Source organism: Anopheles merus, unplaced genomic scaffold (genome assembly GCF_017562075.2).
Source record: "Anopheles merus strain MAF unplaced genomic scaffold, AmerM5.1 LNR4000459, whole genome shotgun sequence".
NCBI classification, from domain to species: Eukaryota; Metazoa; Arthropoda; class Insecta; order Diptera; family Culicidae; genus Anopheles; species Anopheles merus.
In genome coordinates, this window is record NW_024428039.1 from 10,835 (window position 1) to 28,540 (window position 17,706).

A 17,706-nucleotide genomic window follows, 5' to 3' on the forward strand; every position below is an offset into this window, starting at 1 on the left:
AGAAGCGACTCGACTCGATAACTTCCATAAAAAGTTTGTAGTCCTATTTGGATTTTTTTTGCATAGCTTATTGCAATTTAGCTTATTCTCTGGAACTGAGGAATGCATTCATTGAAGATCAAGAAACTTATTTTATCCCTGCAACAATGCAATCGTGCCACAACTATCGTTATAGTAATCCTTAAAACTATCCAATTCCGCATATTAATACAAAATGTACAAGATATTCTTCTTCTTTGGCACAACAACCGCTGTCGGTCAAGGCCTGCCTGTACCCACTAGTGAAGTGAGCTTGGATTTCAGTGACTTATTGTTACCATAGCAGGATAGTCAGTCCTACGTATGGGGGCACGGTCTATTCGGGACTTGAACCCATGACGGACATGTTGTTAAGTCGTACGAGTTGACGACTGTACCACCAGACCGGCCCATACAATAAGATATAGGTAATTTAATTTAATAACAAACGTCTTTCGGCCAAAACACACCAGATTAATTATGCTTTTCTTGGCACTTTGTGAGCGACCGTGTCAACACACAAAGCCGCATAGCATTAACTACTGCTGAGATGTAAGAAGCCAGAGCTACATTTCCACGTAGAGCACAGCACATCATACAAATACACTCCCCACGTTCATTTGCTTCATAAGTTCTTCAGAGTGTTAAAAAAAATATCACGAAGTGGCAAAGCGGGGGATGCCGTTTTGAATATGGGCCAACGGCGTATCATTCACCATAAGGGGTGGTCGGACTGGCTGGCTAGATTACATCTAAGAACGGCTTTGCTCGACTAAAGCATCGCCCGAAATGGAGTGCAAATGGCTCTCAAAGGGTCATGCACACTTAGCAAGTGGTGTGGTGCATGTTAAGTTGACGTTACATTAAGCAGCGAGTGCACAAAGTGGTTGACGTTAAAGTCATTAGGAAAAGCGATTGCCAAAACAACACAAAAAACGCCCTTTTGTTTTTGGTGCGTGTGCGACGGTGTTGCGGAAGAAATGAAAATGACTGTGTGTTTCGTTTTTTTTTAATAAGTGCACTTCTCTAAAATTGAAAATAAATCACCTTGTACTGAAATCAAGCAATTAATAAAGGTTACGGGGGATTCGTTTCGAGTTAACAAAATGAATGTATACTTTTGATTAAATTGTCCATTTTTTGCTATTGTTGCGCTCTATCTATCCAGCTCCCATGATACGGGAGTAAATAATCACGATAAGAAAGCACATTTTCTCGTACACTTCCTCTTCCAACCGTCATCTTCTCTTGTCGCATGGTTTACGTTAAGTCAACGAACGCGCCTAGGGCGGTCACCACACCTCCTTTCGGCCCGTTTAAACAGAGCGTGAAACGCAAGCTCAGCAGTAGCTGCTGGCGTGCCACTACCTACACGCCACCCTACTGCTGCTACGGTATTCGGGCTACACCCGAACGTCGGTGGCATACTTTTAGGCCTCTCGGCGTGAGCCTCTCACCGCGTGCGTATTACCATTGCCGCCCCCGCTGGCGGTGACCAGGTGATATCTTCAAATACACACACGCCACACGGACGGACGGACAGATACCGTATTCGCAGAGACAATGACCACATTTGTGCTGCATGTCAGGCGCGGCGTTACTCCGATGTCAACCGTGGCGTGATACGTACCACCGGACCGAATCTTTCAACGTGTGCGCCTAGGTGTCTCGTGGGAGACAATTCGAGAGCATAACAATTACGCGTGGCACAATCCCGGATGAACCAATCACACTGCCAGCACCCACCCCCTCCCATTGTCATTGAACGCAGATGTGTAGGAAATTAAAACACACTAGCGAACAGCACACGTAAAAAGTGTCTGTAAATGTAGGGAAAATCTTACCGTAAATAAATAACCTGCATGTTGCTCGCATCGCTGTTCATGAAGGGAACAGTAAAAATAGTACCTCGTCGTCACATGTGCCGGCATGATGCCTTCTGATGACCCAAAAGCGTTGACCACAGAGTGAGAGATAGAGAGAGAGAAAGTTACGTACGTCATTCCGCTCGATTGGATGGTCAAAAATGACGTTCACTTCAGGCCATGTGTCTTAATATCACCGTTGATCTTACAGGGTTGATAATCATGATAACTTTTTGCCCTGGCAGAGTGGACATTGTGGTTGTTGGGTGTGGTGCAGCAAAAACCACCTATCGGCCGATGTGTTGTGTGTGTATGTGTGTGTGTGTGCGGGGAGGGAGAAATTATTTTCCTCGTGTTATTCTTTGATATGAAAAAACAGAAAATGAGAGTATTGGTGTAGCGGACTTATTTTTATTTTTTTGCCTTATTTTTTACGTCAAACTTTTCATTACCATCTACCCTGATTTAACACGTCAACAATGTGTTTGTGTGTGAGTGTGTGTGCTCTGTTTACAAATAACAATAACATTCGTATTTATTTTGTTGTACATGTTGTGTGTTCCAATTGTTAGTTTTCATGTACTCCTCCCCGGCAGTGATTTGTTTACTTTTGTATTCTTATTTATGTTGGGCGAGTTCATTTTTGCCCCGGATATAGCGAATGTACTCGTGTAGAAAACATTGCACAGAACAATAAATAGAAAATAACCTCACGGTTAGCAAAACCAATCCGGAAGGATAGAAATAGCCACGTAGAAGATATGCTATTTTCCCATGCGAACCAACTAATCCTGCCCATGATTGGACAGAAAAATGGACATACTTTGATAGTTGTGTCCTATATCTCCGCTCTTGGTACGAGCTAACGCAGTGTGCCGTAAAGTAAACAGAATTCCCTTCGCTTCGTGCAAGCGTTATGTTTTGTTCCTTTCAAACAGTCAATCAAACAGGCAGTTCATCAGGAATCAGGAGCAATGGTTGGGACGTGGTTAGCCTGAATACTTACAATTTTACATCTCATAATGTAATTCAAAGTTGCATTACGTTGCTTTGTCGACTTATGATGCGATATATTCATGTCAGTGTCATGCGTTGCGTTTCACACGCTACGGTGTAATAAATGTATACATACTCCTGCAAAATTACTTTATATTTTAGTACACTCAGCAGTAATATTTATATTTTAAAATGAATGATTGCTTAAGTTGTACTCGAATTACAATCTAGACTACTAGAGCAATTCAACTTCCGTCTAAATTCACACCCTAATCAGTTCGTCCATCCCGTTCCGTGCATCCTCCTTCGTGAAGTGCAAAAATCTGTGTAAATTCACAACTACCGTTCCCGCTTCCTACTGATAGGATGCAATTTAAGCTAGTGCTGCACTACGCGATGCATCTCAATTGAGCGTACCAGCCCCGCAACCTACACCTTCATTTATGCTTTCCCCTTCGGTCGGGACGGGACCGTTGACCACTTTCGCTTTTGAAGCGCCCCATTTAACTAATTGCAATTGGACATGCTGCTGCACTGCGCTCGGTGCTATTCGTTAGCATAAAGTATGTCTTCGCTCCAACTTCCTGCCGTTTCCCGCTTGCAACAAGGTGTGCAACAACTCGTTTGCTGCTGATGGTGCTCGTGATTGCCACCGTGCCATCTCTTTTGATGTTTTGATAATGAGGAATGAAGAAAAGTATAAATATTATCGTAATGTAATGTAGAAAATGGTTTTGAATCGAGAACCAGATGCTTTTAATACAGGTTAAAAAATAATTAAGTAGTCAAAGTTATTAACCCTGAGCAATTCTCCACGACCTCAGTGACGGTGAAATTCTATTCAATGACTACCTCATGAAGTATGATCAATACAATCTGCCCAGAATCTTTTATTTTACCGTACATCTCTCGTACAACGTACATTGCATTACCAGGATGCAACAACCCCAGCATGAAATGAAAAGCATTGTGGGCAAAGTGGTTCGGTTCAATCGGATGTTCTTTACGTTGAAATAATGCTGTAAAGTTTTACAGTGAACCATATCAAGCTCCTCTACTCCTTCTTGTGCATGCATGACGACACGGGAACTAACGATTTCCTCTCGCCATAACCAACTGCCGTCTCGCGTGGCTGTGTTTGTCCATCCATCCGTTAACTTTGTACGTCATTTTCAATATGCATGACGATCGTCGACGAGAATTGCATCATTTTCTTTCGCTTCAAAAACTGGAAGTAATGGAGTAAAATAAGTTTGCTTTGTTCTGGCAAATAATCGCCATAAATTTGCTTTTACTTAATTGTTCCCCTGAATACAATTTAATTGTTCCCCTGAACAAGCCTATGTTTAATTTTGAACTGGATGACACCATGTTAGTTTAGTAGCATATACATATAATACTATGTAAAAATATCTGTTTTTGGAATTTGCATATCTATGATGTATCTTTTTTTCCATATTAGACATCGTATTCGTTGACATACCTCGTCTATGTTTGTGTATAATTTTGATTACTTTAGATTTACATTAGATTTACATTTTTTGTAATATTTATTAGCACTGGTTACACAGTAATACCGTACCACAATATAATATAACGTCCTTTGTTTCCAACTCCACTCTCTTTTTTCACTGATTGTGTTCTTGACCATTGTGAAGCATTAATTAATTGAATCTTGTTCAATCAACATTCGCACGGATCTACTTGGGGTACACTGCAGTACTAGTGCTATTCGTGGGAAATAGGGGAGACATATGAGCGAAAAGCTCCTGCACACTCCTGCACAATAACGCAGAGACTGATTGGTGGAATCGGATTAGCATCATGCTTCAGTATTTTCAACCAGCGCATAGAATTAACTCCCCGTACAGACATCAGTTTCGTTTGTTTTTCGCCCACCATGTTATGTGGCTAATAAACAAGCGGCGAAGGTCACCGTGACCCGAATCCAAAATGATATTGCCGGATGCAAATAGATTCCCGTCGATCCCCACCGACCCGGGGAGACAGATGAACGCAATGGTTATTTTCTGGTTGCGGATGCACCACCAGCACAACGGTACTAATCAGTTCTGTTTGTTCCTTTCTCCGTTCAACAGCAAAAGCGAACTACACGGCTCTCGAAAAGCAGCACCACATCGATCTGGACGTCGGCGACACGGTAGTGATCGAGCAGGAGTCCTACCATTGGTACTACGGCTGCAACAGCTGCTCCGGTGCAACTGGCATCTTTCCGAAGGCGTACGTCCACCTGGTGGAAAGCAAAACCTCCCGCGATGGTGATCTGGTGATAAAGCGCAGTGAAATCGTTGAGGAAATCACAACCGTACTGAAGGAATGGCAGTACCTGTACCGCCGACTGTACCTATCGACACATCCTTCCTTCAAGCTGATTCAGAGCAAAATGCTGGAACTGATCAGATTGCGGTCGCAGCTACTGTCCGGCAACCTGCCCGTGGATGAGATGAAGAACATCAAACTAAAGGCCACGAGCGAAATTGACACGGGCAACAAGATTCTAAATCTGGACATGGTGGTACGAGATGACGGTGGCAACATCGTGGATATAGAGCGCACCTCCACCACCCAGCTGTACGAGCATCATCTGAACGCGGTCGATCGGATCAAGCGGGCAAACACTTCCAGCAGTAAGAACCGCAATCTGGATATCGTTAATCGTCATTCGCACAACCTGCTGCTGTCGGTGCACAATTTCGTGTGCCGGTTAAGTGAGGACACGGAGATACTGTTCACACTGTACGATGGCGATGAGATGCGAGCTATAACGGAGAACTACGTGGTGAAGTGGAGTCGCCAGGGCATGGCCGCCGATCTGGATCAGTTCAACAACATTAAGGTGCTGTTCACGGATCTGTCCGGCAATGATTTGAGCCGCAACAAGATATATCTGGTAGCGTACGTCGTGCGGATCGGTGCCATGGACGGGAAGGATACGGATCTGCGGCGCAGCAGCATGGCGAACTCCACGGGCAGCGGGAGCTACAAGTCGCATCGCAATCATCTAGCAACGCAGATGAGCAATCCATCCTCGCCTGGGCCAGGGGCCGGGGCTGGAGCAGGAAGCAGCACAACCAGCTCCGGTACACCTTCCATCGGGTCGTGTCATTCGTCGAGTGCGAGCAATGAGTTCCATATGCGCCGACCGTTCGGTGTGGCAACATTGGATCTACAGCCGATCATAAAACGTTCCGAAGATTTCAAAAGCGATACGCAGCTCAAAATGCCGTTCATTCCATGCGAAAAGGAACCGCTGGAAACGACGCTGCGCAAGCTGATCACTAACAAAGACCTGGGCGAAAAGAGCGATGCGGCGATCTGGATCAGTGTGGACATACTGTTCGGTGACATCAAGCAGGTCCGGGACGAGTACCCTCACCTGGTGCTGGGCAATGTGACGTTCGCTCGCAAAATGGGCTTCCCCGAGGTGATCTTTCCCGGTGACGTGCGAAACGATCTATATTTGACGCTGGTTTCCGGCGAGTTTTCCAAGGGTTCGAAGAGCAGTGACAAAAACATCGAGGTGACGGCGTACGTTTGCAACAAGCACGGTGTCGCCATCCCGGGCGTCATCAGCTACGGTGGGGGAGGAAACGCACTGAACGAGTACAAATCCGTCATCTACTACCACGAGGATCGACCAAAGTGGGGCGAAACGTTCAAGATCGACGTGCCGATCGAGGAGTTCAAGCAGTGCCATTTGCGGTTCACCTTCAAGCACCGCAGCTCGAACGAGGCAAAGGATCGGTCGGAGAAACCGTTCGGCCTATCCTACGTGCGGTTGATGAACGACGATGGCACCACGCTGCAACACAAACGCCACACGCTGCTGGTGTACAAAATTGATCACAAAAAGTACGACGACGAGACGCAGTTTAACTACCTAAGCCTGCCGTCGCTGGCGGAGGAACTGCCGAACGGGAGCTCCAAACCATCGACCAGCGGCTTCAGTCTCGCGTCGAAAGACAGCTTCATCATCGAAACCAACTTGTGTAGCACCAAGCTGACGCAGAACGTGGACATTCTGGGGCTGCTGAACTGGTCGTCCAGGAAGGAAAAGATGGAAGAATCACTAAACGCCCTGATGAATGTGCGGTGCGAAGAGGTGGTCAAGTTTCTGCAGGACATTCTGGACGCTCTCTTCAACATACTGGTCTCGAATGACGACCCAGCCAAGTACGATAATTTGGTGTTCAAATGTCTGCTTCGGCTGATCGAGATCGTGTACGATCTGAAGTACCAACACTTTCAGTCCGTGCTCGATCTGTACATCAATGAAAGCTTCTCAGCCACCTTGGCTTACGAGTAAGTATCGCGAGTAAGTCCGTTGCATTAGTTCACTCGTGTAATGCGAATGTTTCTCCTTTTTTTCTTTTCAGAAAACTTATCACTGTAGTACAAACGCACATCCGGAATGCCATAAACAACATTTCGAAGGATCGTGCCATGGCGAACATATACACGGTGAACGAAAATGACGAGGCGCTCTATCGCACCACAAAGTACCTGCAGTACATCATGAAGTTCATCATTCGCTCTCGGCTACTGTTTGCCAATCTGAACCAGGACAAGGACCGGGAGCTGTTCGTCGCTAACCTCGAGGAGCTGCTCGAATCCTTCTCCGAGCTGATCAAGTACCAGAACGACCTCCTCAAGTCGCAGGGTGCACTGCTCAAGTATCTGCACATCATTGCGTCCGACCTGATGCAGGTGTACGATCCTGTCAAGCTGAGCCAGAAAATCGTGGACATCATTACGAACGTACCGACCGGCCGGCTGAACCAATCGAAGATGACATGCATCAAGGATGTGGTCGATTCGAAGCTTTTCAAGCTGCCCAAATGTCGCGCGATTCTGCTGCCCGTGTTCTGTCGGCAGATTAAGGATAAGCTGGAGAGCAAGGAAGAGGTACGTAATGCGTTGCCCTCCCCAACGGTAGCAAACTCTTTCAAACTCTGTTTGTGCTCGTTTTTTGTGTCAGTTTGTGTGACTATTTTGTTTTCATTTTTGCATGCAATACGTTTGATTTGCGTACGTACGTTTGCTCTGTGTGTGTGCTGTGCTGTCCATCTTCTACGACACCAACTTTCACTGCCACTATCTTACTGTCTCTATGTGTGTGTATGTGTGCTCCATTTTATGTTTGCCTGTCGTTTGTTCTTCTGCTCGCACTTATTTTACGTGTAAACGGTAGTTCCAACAGCACCACCAGGTACGCGTTTAGCTGCTATCCTGTGGACGAGATAGCTTCCTGTACACTGGTTGCTGTTCGTGCTGTCGTGCACTGCATTGCGTATTGTACGTTATCATGTTTTGTATGCGTTTTCTGGTACGATCAAACGAAGCATGAATTTCACAATCACCGCATCTTCACATGTCCTTCTAGTGTGTGCGTTAGTTTTCCTCTGATCTTGCACGAAGTTCTTTAACCTTCCTTCCCGCACCAATTGACCCACGTGCGCGAAAGGATTTGGTTACTTATTTCATCTCACAACACCAATCACCACCGAGAAGCGAAAAAGGAGGGGCTTCACCAAACTGAAGCTGCAATCAATCATCACCGCCCCTCGAGTTGTCAACTGATATTGAGTGCATCCGAGCACAACTTTTCCTTATCTGTCATCCCTCTCACCATTTTCCATTCCATCCATCCATTCATCATTCTCCTTCTGTATACCGGAAACAATCTTCACACTAGTGATCCCACACTGAAATGGTATATTAGTATTTCGTGCATCAAAACTCACCCGTTTTTATTTAGTTAAATCAAATTGTAACATTACAGCCATGTAAAGCTCACTAGACACTTCATCAAGGGGTTAGCTTACTTTGTGTCATTTCGTGTATTAACATCACTCTCTCCATCTATCTTCATGCAAATAGACCAATGATCATCCTATTTGGTGCATCCCTATCTTGAACACATCATCCACCCACCCACCTGTCAAACGTTTCGGGAATGAATGTTAAGTTTCGGTATCTAGGGTAAACTACTGTTTCGTAGCAATTACGTGTCGATTAATAATACCGAGAAGTTTAACAAGTTGTGTTTTCTTTTTCTTTTTTCCTTCCCTCACCCTTTTTTGCATTCCCAACGCCTCGAAATAACTCATCTCCCCCGTACCCTTTTCCCATCCCGATTTTCCCCGTTGCTGTCGCCCACAAAAACACTCAACCCAAACGGACATAATTTACAAATAATCACCAAAAACAAAAAAAAAACATCCTACCGCTACAAACAAACAAAAATATCCAAAATCAATTCATTCTCCATCCGGTGGTTGGAAACTCCACACATACTCCACAACACTTGAACACGATGCTCCTGGACTGAAATCAATTCAACGTGCCCCAAAACAAACAAAATATGAACACGAACTCGTGCCCTTAAAATTATGCTGGTTGCGCTTTATTTATTTGCTTTTTTGTTAAATCCAATCAAACATGAACAATTTGGTAAATAATTTGTTCTAAAAATGGTTTCGCTTTTTTGTTTGTTTTATTTTTTATGATTCTTTTCATTTTTTTTTTACAAACGATATAAACATGATATTTGCATAATATTCTCACATTCGTTTTACTCGTTCTCGATTAAATTTTTAAATGAAAACTTATGAATGTGTGCGCAAATTTGAAAAAAAATGTCCTCTCCTTGCTTACTCTGGCCAATACAATGTTCACAAAAATGACACACCTGACAACACGATACGTAAAAACCCCCTCCCCCGGAAAAACAATCCTTTGTGCCGCTTTGTGTGTCCTGCACCACACAATACTGATCCTTCTCTCCACACGGGTTGACGATGAAATTGATGATGGCAATGATGATGGTGAACAAATGGTAAAATGATGGTGATGTGATTTGGTTACGTACATATAAATATAAACATACATACGTGCTCGTGTGTGCTGGTGGTGTGATGCGGTGATGATGCACTTTTATCACGCAATGCGCGGTACACAGGGTGACTTTATGTTCGACATACGGCAGCAGGAGAAAAATCTTACCAAAGCAGCAAAAGTGCTTGGGGAAAGCAAATCCCAGCTTCACACGCGCGAAACCACCGCTAAGACGAAGGTATTGTTTATTCTACTTTCTTCTCCTAATTGCTCTTTGATGATTATTATCTAATTCATACAAAATTCATATTACCTATTCAAATGTACCTATACGAGTGTGCGCGGGCAATGCAAGTACCAAAACACACTATCAGGTACAGTGGGCTCGATCGAGCATTACAGGGCTTTTCTTACTTTAAATCGTATTGTTTTAGTATAAGCTGTGTGTGCAATGCTACCACCAGAAAGCACTAATTTTGATGCCTGATAGTTTGAGTGTGAAAAGTTTTTCTTTTGCAGAGTGTAACACAGAGTGTGCGCAATTGTTATTTTCGATTGAAGGTATAGCTGTAGCACAAATTCAATCCGGTCGTCTTTCAGAAAGCTGTTTCTGCTGCTATACTTTTGCTGTATCATCAGTTAACGTGACTTTATTTCTTCCATCCTTTGCGCTTTTCTTGAATGTTGCTTCCGCACGCCTCTATAGGTTGCTGAGTGTGTTAATATCATGAACAACATGTTGGAGCTACTGTTCCAGAGCGAAGAGGACATCGGCCCGGTAGACAGTGACATCCGGGACATAATGCTGATTCTGCTGCGAACCGTAATCCAGAGCTCGATCGCGATGGATCGTAGCAATCCGCTCGTCGGTAACCTGGTCGCGATCATGCTCGGGATCTTTCGCAGCATGACCGAGGCGCACTACCAGTGCTATGTGCGCAGCTTCCTGACGAGCTACGATCTGCTAGACTTTCTCACCGAGATCCTGCTCGTGTTCCAGGAGCTGGTCTCGAAGCCAGTCTTCCCGATCGACTGGCTGGACATGATCATGCATCAGAACATGGTGATCCTCGGCAGCTTGCGCCACTTTGCCGCCATCATAATGGATCAGTTTTTCAGCCCGTTCGAGAAGCAGGTCTGGTCGAACTACTTCCAGTGCTCCATCACGTTCCTTACGCAGCCGGCCCTGCAGCTGAATCTGTTCAGCAAGACGAAACAATCGGTCATACGCAGCACCTATCGAGACATACGGCGGGAGACGGTGTTCGAGATACGGAAGATGTGGTTCAACCTGGGCGAGCACAAGATCATGTTTGTGCCGCGGCTCGTTGGACCGATCCTGGAGATGAGCATGATCCCGGAAGAGGATCTGCGCCGGGCGACCATACCCATCTTCTTCGACATGATGCAGTGCGAGTATTACAGCTCGAAGTACGCGATGGAGAGCTACGGCGATACGAAGCGAAACACGGCCCACATAAAAGGCAATTTCAACGACTTCGAGAAGGAAATCATCGAAAAGCTGGACCACTACATCGAAGGCGGCTACGGCGATGCGGAGTACAAGGATTTGTTTTACGAGATCATGCACGAATCGTGCAGCAACCACAGCACCCTGCAAACGTACGGTGTGCAATGCGTGCAGGTACTAACCCGGCTGATGGAGAAGCTGCTCGAGTACCGCTGTCTGATACACGATGAGAGTAAGGAAAATCGAATGGCGTGCACGGTGAGCCTGCTGCAGTTCTACTCAGACGTGAACCGGAAGGAGATGTACATTCGCTACGTCGACAAGCTGTACGAGCTGCACATGGAGTTTGACAACTTCACCGAGGCGGCGTACACGCTGAAGCTGCACAGCAATGAGCTGAACTGGGACGAAACACCGTTGTCGCTGTTGCTGAAATCCAAGCGCCACTATTGCTGCCCCACGCACCGCACCCTGAAGGTGCAGCTGTACCGCAGCATGATCGATCTGTTCGACAAGGGCAAGATGTGGGAATGTGCCATCGATCTGTGCAAGGAGCTGGCCCAGCAGTACGAAAACGAGGTGTACGACTATCTGAGTTTGAGCGAACTGTACAAGAAAATGTCGCAGTTTTACGAAAACATACTGCGTACGACGCGGTACGAATCGATCTACTACCGCGTCACCTTCTACGGTGCAGGATTTCCGGAGTTTTTGCGCAACAAAGAGTTTGTGTATCGGGGCAACGAGTACGAGGATGCAGGATCGTTCAACATGCGCATACTGAGTCAACATCCGCGGGCCGAACTGCTGACAACGCTCACACCCGGCCCGGAGATCCGCGAGTGCGAGGGTCAGTTCATTCAAATCGTCAAAGTTGATCCGGTCAGTCAGGACATACGCTTCGGCGGCAAGAACACGCAAACGATCGCTTCGAATATAGTGAAGTTCTACAAATCGAACAACGTGAGCGAGTTTCAGTTTTCCCGCCCCATACGGGAAAGTGGCGTAAGTGGGGACGATATTGCCGGCACTTCGTACGAGCGCACCATCATGCGGACGACCGATCCTTTGCCGGGCATTCTACGATGGTTCCCGGTGAAATCTACCGAAACCATCATGGTAAGTTGTCCCAGCTTGTACCGCTGCAACACACTTTCATGTACAAAAGTGGGTGATTTTGCTGCCATTTTTCTTCCACAGATTTCTCCGATCGAGATGGCTATCGAAACGGTCGATGCAAAGAACCGCGCTATTCGCGAGCTTGTACTGGAGCATCAGAACGACCCTCGGATACCGGTGCACTCGCTAAGCGCCATCATCAAGGGCGTGGTTGATGCCGCTATCAATGGTGGGCTTCCGATCTACGAGGAAGCATTCCTGACGCCCGAATATCTTGACCGCCACCCGGGTGACGATCGTCTTGTGGCGCGTCTGAAGGATCTGATCGCATCCCAGATTCCACTGCTCGAGGTGGCATTGCTGCTGCACAAGATGAAAACTCCTGCTATCTTGCTACCGTTCCACGATCAGCTCGAGAAATGTTTCGCCACCATTCAAGCGAATGTGGAGGCAAAGTATGGCAAACGGATGACGGATATAAAAATCGACCGTGACGCGGAGGTAACCCTGCGCCGACACATCTCTGCCAACCAGCCACAGATGAGCATGGATTCTAGTCGTTTGTCGGAAACGAGCATTGGATCGTCCGAGTAAGTGCCACTTCATAGTGTTGCGAGCTACACTGTGCAGCACAAGCTAACGGGTTTTGTTTCTGCCATTGCTTTTTGTAGTAGCGGAATCTCGAAGAACCAAAACAGTCGACCAACGACGACTAGTTCGGGAGGTTTCAAAAACACCATCGCCAACTTGGCCAACTTTAACACGGTCAACTTAGCTAGGTAAGTAGCAGACCATTCGAGACACCAAACATTTATTCTCCCCTTTTTTGGAATGTTACATTTATCGGGAGATACAAATTGACCCAGCAGCATCAGCGCGAACCATCAGCCTAGGCAATGATGTAAAGATTACTTAGGGTCAATTTGTATGCACCCTACAAACAACAACGACAAAAAAAAACCGCGCAAAACATGTATGTTTATTGAAATGTGTTTCATTTTTTCCCTTTCCCTTTTTACCCCGCCAAAATTATACCCTTTACCATCGTGTACTGGTTTAACGACCGCATGATTGAATGCAAAATTCTAATCCCCACCCAAATGCAACCTCTACCGCAAACGATTGCACCAATTGGAATGTGTTTTAGTGACTTCTTCGAGTTCGATCGAATAAGTTTGTCCAGTTTCACGGCAAATGGGTCCGGCGGGAAATTGATTTCCAACCTTTCATCCAAGATTGGCACCAAATTGCGACAGTTCGTATAATACCAAATTATTCGCTTGTATTTTCACCTGTGCCAAAACAGCAATCGCATTCAGTACACACCAGTCTGGTTGCTCTTGAGCCACCGGATGCACACGCATACACTGATCGGTCGAAGCAATTCAGTACAGAAACATTGGTACACCTGAAACACTTCTTACAAAGGCACAATACCTGTGTGTGTGTGTTGTTTAGTACGCTTGTGATAGAATTATCTATTTACATTCCTTCGTTGTGTTTCTTCCACCATTTAATTTGTCCTCCATAAAAACGGTACGCGATCTTCTAATTGTGAAGGTCGCTGTTGGTACTTTCTGGTGATCTTTAGTGGCGATGTGCAGCCAATTTCGGTTGAAGCGCATTGATACGCGTCTTTTACTCATGTCATCATGTTTAACTGGTGGAAAACTTTGGATGACATTAGTAAGAATAATAGGATCATAACGCAATTAGGCCAGTGTAGAGCATCACGCGCTAGTAGGCGCACTTACCCCGGGGCATTGCATTTCGTGGACATTCATTCGCTTCAGAACGATGGCGGCAGAAGGACTCGGCTGGTGCTATGGAAAATACGGTTCGCTGTGAGTTCGTGTGCGTTTGACTGTGTGTGCATTTCGATTCTACTTATGTGTCCCCCCCTTTCGTCGCAAGGGAGACATTCTTCCTGAAGCTGTCAAGTGACAACGGCGTACAAAAGCGAAATCACGACCACCGCTAGTGTACACACCTTCCTCCACCTCACGAGACTGAACCCACGGTGGATGGGCCCATTTTAGGATCTTTGCTTCACCACGAACGCACTAACACCCAGTTACTGTTGATAACTATGAATATGATCATGCCCAAACAACAGCAAACTGTACCAGCTCAGTGACAAACTTAGAACAACTGAGCACTCTCTCTCTCCATGCGCATACGCATCATACCGCATTAGCAGCAACGCTTCATCAAGCTTTCTTTTCTGGGTGTCCTATAGCAGCAACAATAATGTGTATCCTTTCTTCCTTGGTTTCTTCCTTTCTGGTGCGCGCTTATCTCGCTTCGTGATCTCGCGATCATGATCTACGGTTTGCAGACTCGACCTATCATCGCACATACTGCACTCGAACGGGAAAATCATGTCGCAGCATATATTTTCCTTTCTTCAGCATTAAATTTCATCTCTTTTCGGTTTGGTTCCTATCCTATCAATCGCATTACGCATTTTTGTTTTTGGTGTGTTTCGATTTCTATTACCAATACCCATTCCTATCCGCTCTCATTTATATTTCAATTGTTTCTACCGTTCCTCCCTCTCTCTCTCTTTCTTGTTACGTATTGTTGTGAATATTGGTTTGATCTCTTTTCTTTCACTCATAATGAGTTTTTGTTGTGTATAAACGCGTGCATTATGTATTCCTGTGTTTATTTGGCGTTTACTTTCATTTATGTATTATGTTTTAATTTTGGTTTTCATCCTAATTTTGTTGATTACGACAGAACGTCCCTCGGCACATCGCCCGGATCGAAGGCGAAAAAGGATAAAACGCTCACCAAACGACGATCGAGCCGCAAAGTATGTAACCCTTAACGTCTTGTCACTCATGGTAACAAGGAATTAATGTGTGTGTGTGTGTTTTTCCCCCACTCTTTCCAACACCCAAGATGGATCGAGAGTCGTTAAGTTTGTCGGTTTCCAACAGTCAATTCTACACTAGTCCCATACCGACGGCAAGCGAGCATAATTCCAGCATCGGCCAACCCGACAGGGACAGTGGCGGTGGTCCGCTCAGTCTGCTATCGCCCACTGCCGCTACAACCACCGTTTCAACGGCAACAACACCAACCAACTCGTTGCCCGTGTTTGAACTAACCGAGGAGGTAAAGAAAGTGCACCACCAGGGGTTGATTAGTGTTGCTGGCCAGTTTAAACCAAAACTCAATATTGCTTCTGCTTTGTTTTAGTTGCATCCAAAACGACCGCTACGTTCGGAGGTGGAGAAAGAAAAGCGCCTATCGAGACCGCCAAGCATTGCTACTCCCACGATGGGCAGCAGATCACTGCCGGGGGGTGGTGGTGCGGCTCCCAACAGCACCATGGCAGGCGGCGACAGCAACTCAATCGGTTCCGGTGACAGCAGCAGCAATCGCAATTCAATCATTACCAACGGCTCGACCACCTCGGAAGAGGATAGTGTACCGCCACCATTGCCGCTGAAAACACGAACCGATGGTGACTACAGCATGATGCCGAGTGGTAAGGCGAGTGCCGACCAACGGCAGTCGTCGCCAGGTGCCGCCAACATACAGCAGCAGCAGCCAAGCAATGCAAGTCACTACATAACATTTAAACCACTGATGGGTGGTACAACGGGTGCTGCCGGCACTACTACGGTGGTGGCGGTTAACGCTTCGTACGACGTGGTTGAAACGAGAAATCACAGCGTAATCGTGATCAAATCCAGCTCCTCCACCATCACCGGCTGCAGTAGTCCAACGCCGGGGGGAGGGTACGATGATCGAAAACGGCCCCCAACACCACCACCGAAACCGGCACGCAATAGTAAGGTATGATCGGACAGAACTCCACGCGTGAATGGCGATTGGAATTGAAAGGCCTAATGAGATAACGTTATAGTTTCGTTATTGCATTTACATCAAATTGTATGGGAGAAAAACTAGAAAGATGCAACAAAAAGAGAGGGAGAGAGACACACACACACAGACAAATTAAGAAAAACATACTAAGTACAAAGAAACTAGAGCACTTCTTCTTGCTCTAGCGGTATTCTCTTGCTTCTTGAGCGGTATTTGCAATAACTTTTCTTCCTTTGGTATAGTACATCCAGGAGGTAGAGCGGAATGGAGTGGTAATATAGGCTGGCCTACAGGTGTTAAAAGGAGAGCGTGTGTGTGTGTGTGGTTCAACAGCGCACTGTGACAAGGACATGGAAATGTAAAACAGGGTTGTTTTAGATAGCCAATTTTAGAACCGAATTTTATAGCGACGAGAAAGACTGACAACGGTTTGTGTTGGTGGTGATGGAGGAGGGAGCGGGGGGTTGTTAGGATGTGCACAACTGCACAACGGAGAACGAGGTTGGTGGTGAGAAGTGACATTTATCATAAGTCAATTCATTACAACAATACCTTTCAAAATTAGGGTAAAAGTTTACTGACCTTCGCAACACCAGCAACGTGCAGCAACTGCAGCAGTGTAGCATCGGGTCAGTGATGTGCATTACCGTGACGGACTTATATATGATTGCCTATTAGTGTGTGTGTATTTAGTTTGGATTGTTTTCGACAAAGCATTCGCATTAGAGAAGGAAAAGGCCATATTTTTTAATGATGTTGATTTAGCTTGTTGAGGTTTTATAGTTTAATAACGTGTGTAGTGTAAATATATTGCGTCTGTTGATGGGCACGTTCCGCTTCACGCTTAAGTTTCAGTGTGTCTTCCGGTAATGTAGCGAAGGATGTATGTACAAGACAAAAAAAGAGACCGTTATTTAAGAAGCCCATAACATGAACAGAAGATTGTTTTGCTGACTTTAGCGATGTAACCTTCTGCTGTAAAGGTGGTAACAGTTTCGAAATGACCAAAGAAAGATAAGGATAAATTATATGTTTGTGTTTTTTGTTCATTCTTTTACCCAAACATTTTCTGACGCAAACACGAGCAGGAAGCGCAGGTCGTCGCGCTGAACCATGATACTCTGGACAATTTTTGGCCTTGGACCAGCGGTGTGCATATGAGTGGTACTAAAATAACGCGTTACTAACTACTTAGAAACAGATATGTTGGAAAAACTGTGTAGTTGCACATATTGAAGACGGGCCCCCGTTAATGATTAGGACAATTTGCGCATGGTATTCTCTCGCCTAGACCCAGATGATCAACTGTGTCAGCGTGTCAGTGTGTGTGTGTGTGTGTGTGTTAGTATGAGTATGTAAAAGCAATCTTATTTATAGACCAAATATTCGATGCAATTATTTACCCTAAGGATCTAAGTATATGTCGCCGGTTGAGAAAATAGGAGAAAATAAAAGAAACAAGCTGCCACACACAACTAGGATGAGGATCAGTAGAAATGGCGTAATAAAGTCCGGAACAGTTGAATATTGCTTTAAGAG

The 17,706-nt window shown here is 45.6% G+C and overlaps 1 protein-coding gene across 5 annotated transcripts; it reads left to right on the forward strand.

Annotated features, from left to right (window-relative positions):
- Positions 1–2,165: 2,165 nt before the first annotated feature.
- Positions 2,166–17,703, forward strand: LOC121602450 (dedicator of cytokinesis protein 1-like). 5 transcript variants are annotated; one of them, XM_041931212.1, is made up of 11 exons: positions 2,166–2,193; positions 4,979–7,202; positions 7,277–7,805; positions 9,862–9,975; positions 10,444–12,327; positions 12,409–12,917; positions 12,999–13,106; positions 13,475–13,582; positions 15,070–15,145; positions 15,235–15,450; positions 15,535–17,703. In XM_041931212.1, exons 1-11 carry the CDS (start codon positions 2,181–2,183, stop codon positions 16,141–16,143), a joined length of 6,390 nt encoding a protein of 2,129 aa, XP_041787146.1. In that variant the 5' UTR covers positions 2,166–2,180; the 3' UTR covers positions 16,144–17,703. The 5 variants fall into 5 exon arrangements, with proteins under 5 accessions (XP_041787146.1, XP_041787147.1, XP_041787148.1 ...); XM_041931213.1 differs by lacking the exon at positions 13,475–13,582; XM_041931214.1 differs by lacking the exon at positions 9,862–9,975.
- The last annotated feature ends 3 nt before the right edge of the window (positions 17,704–17,706 follow it).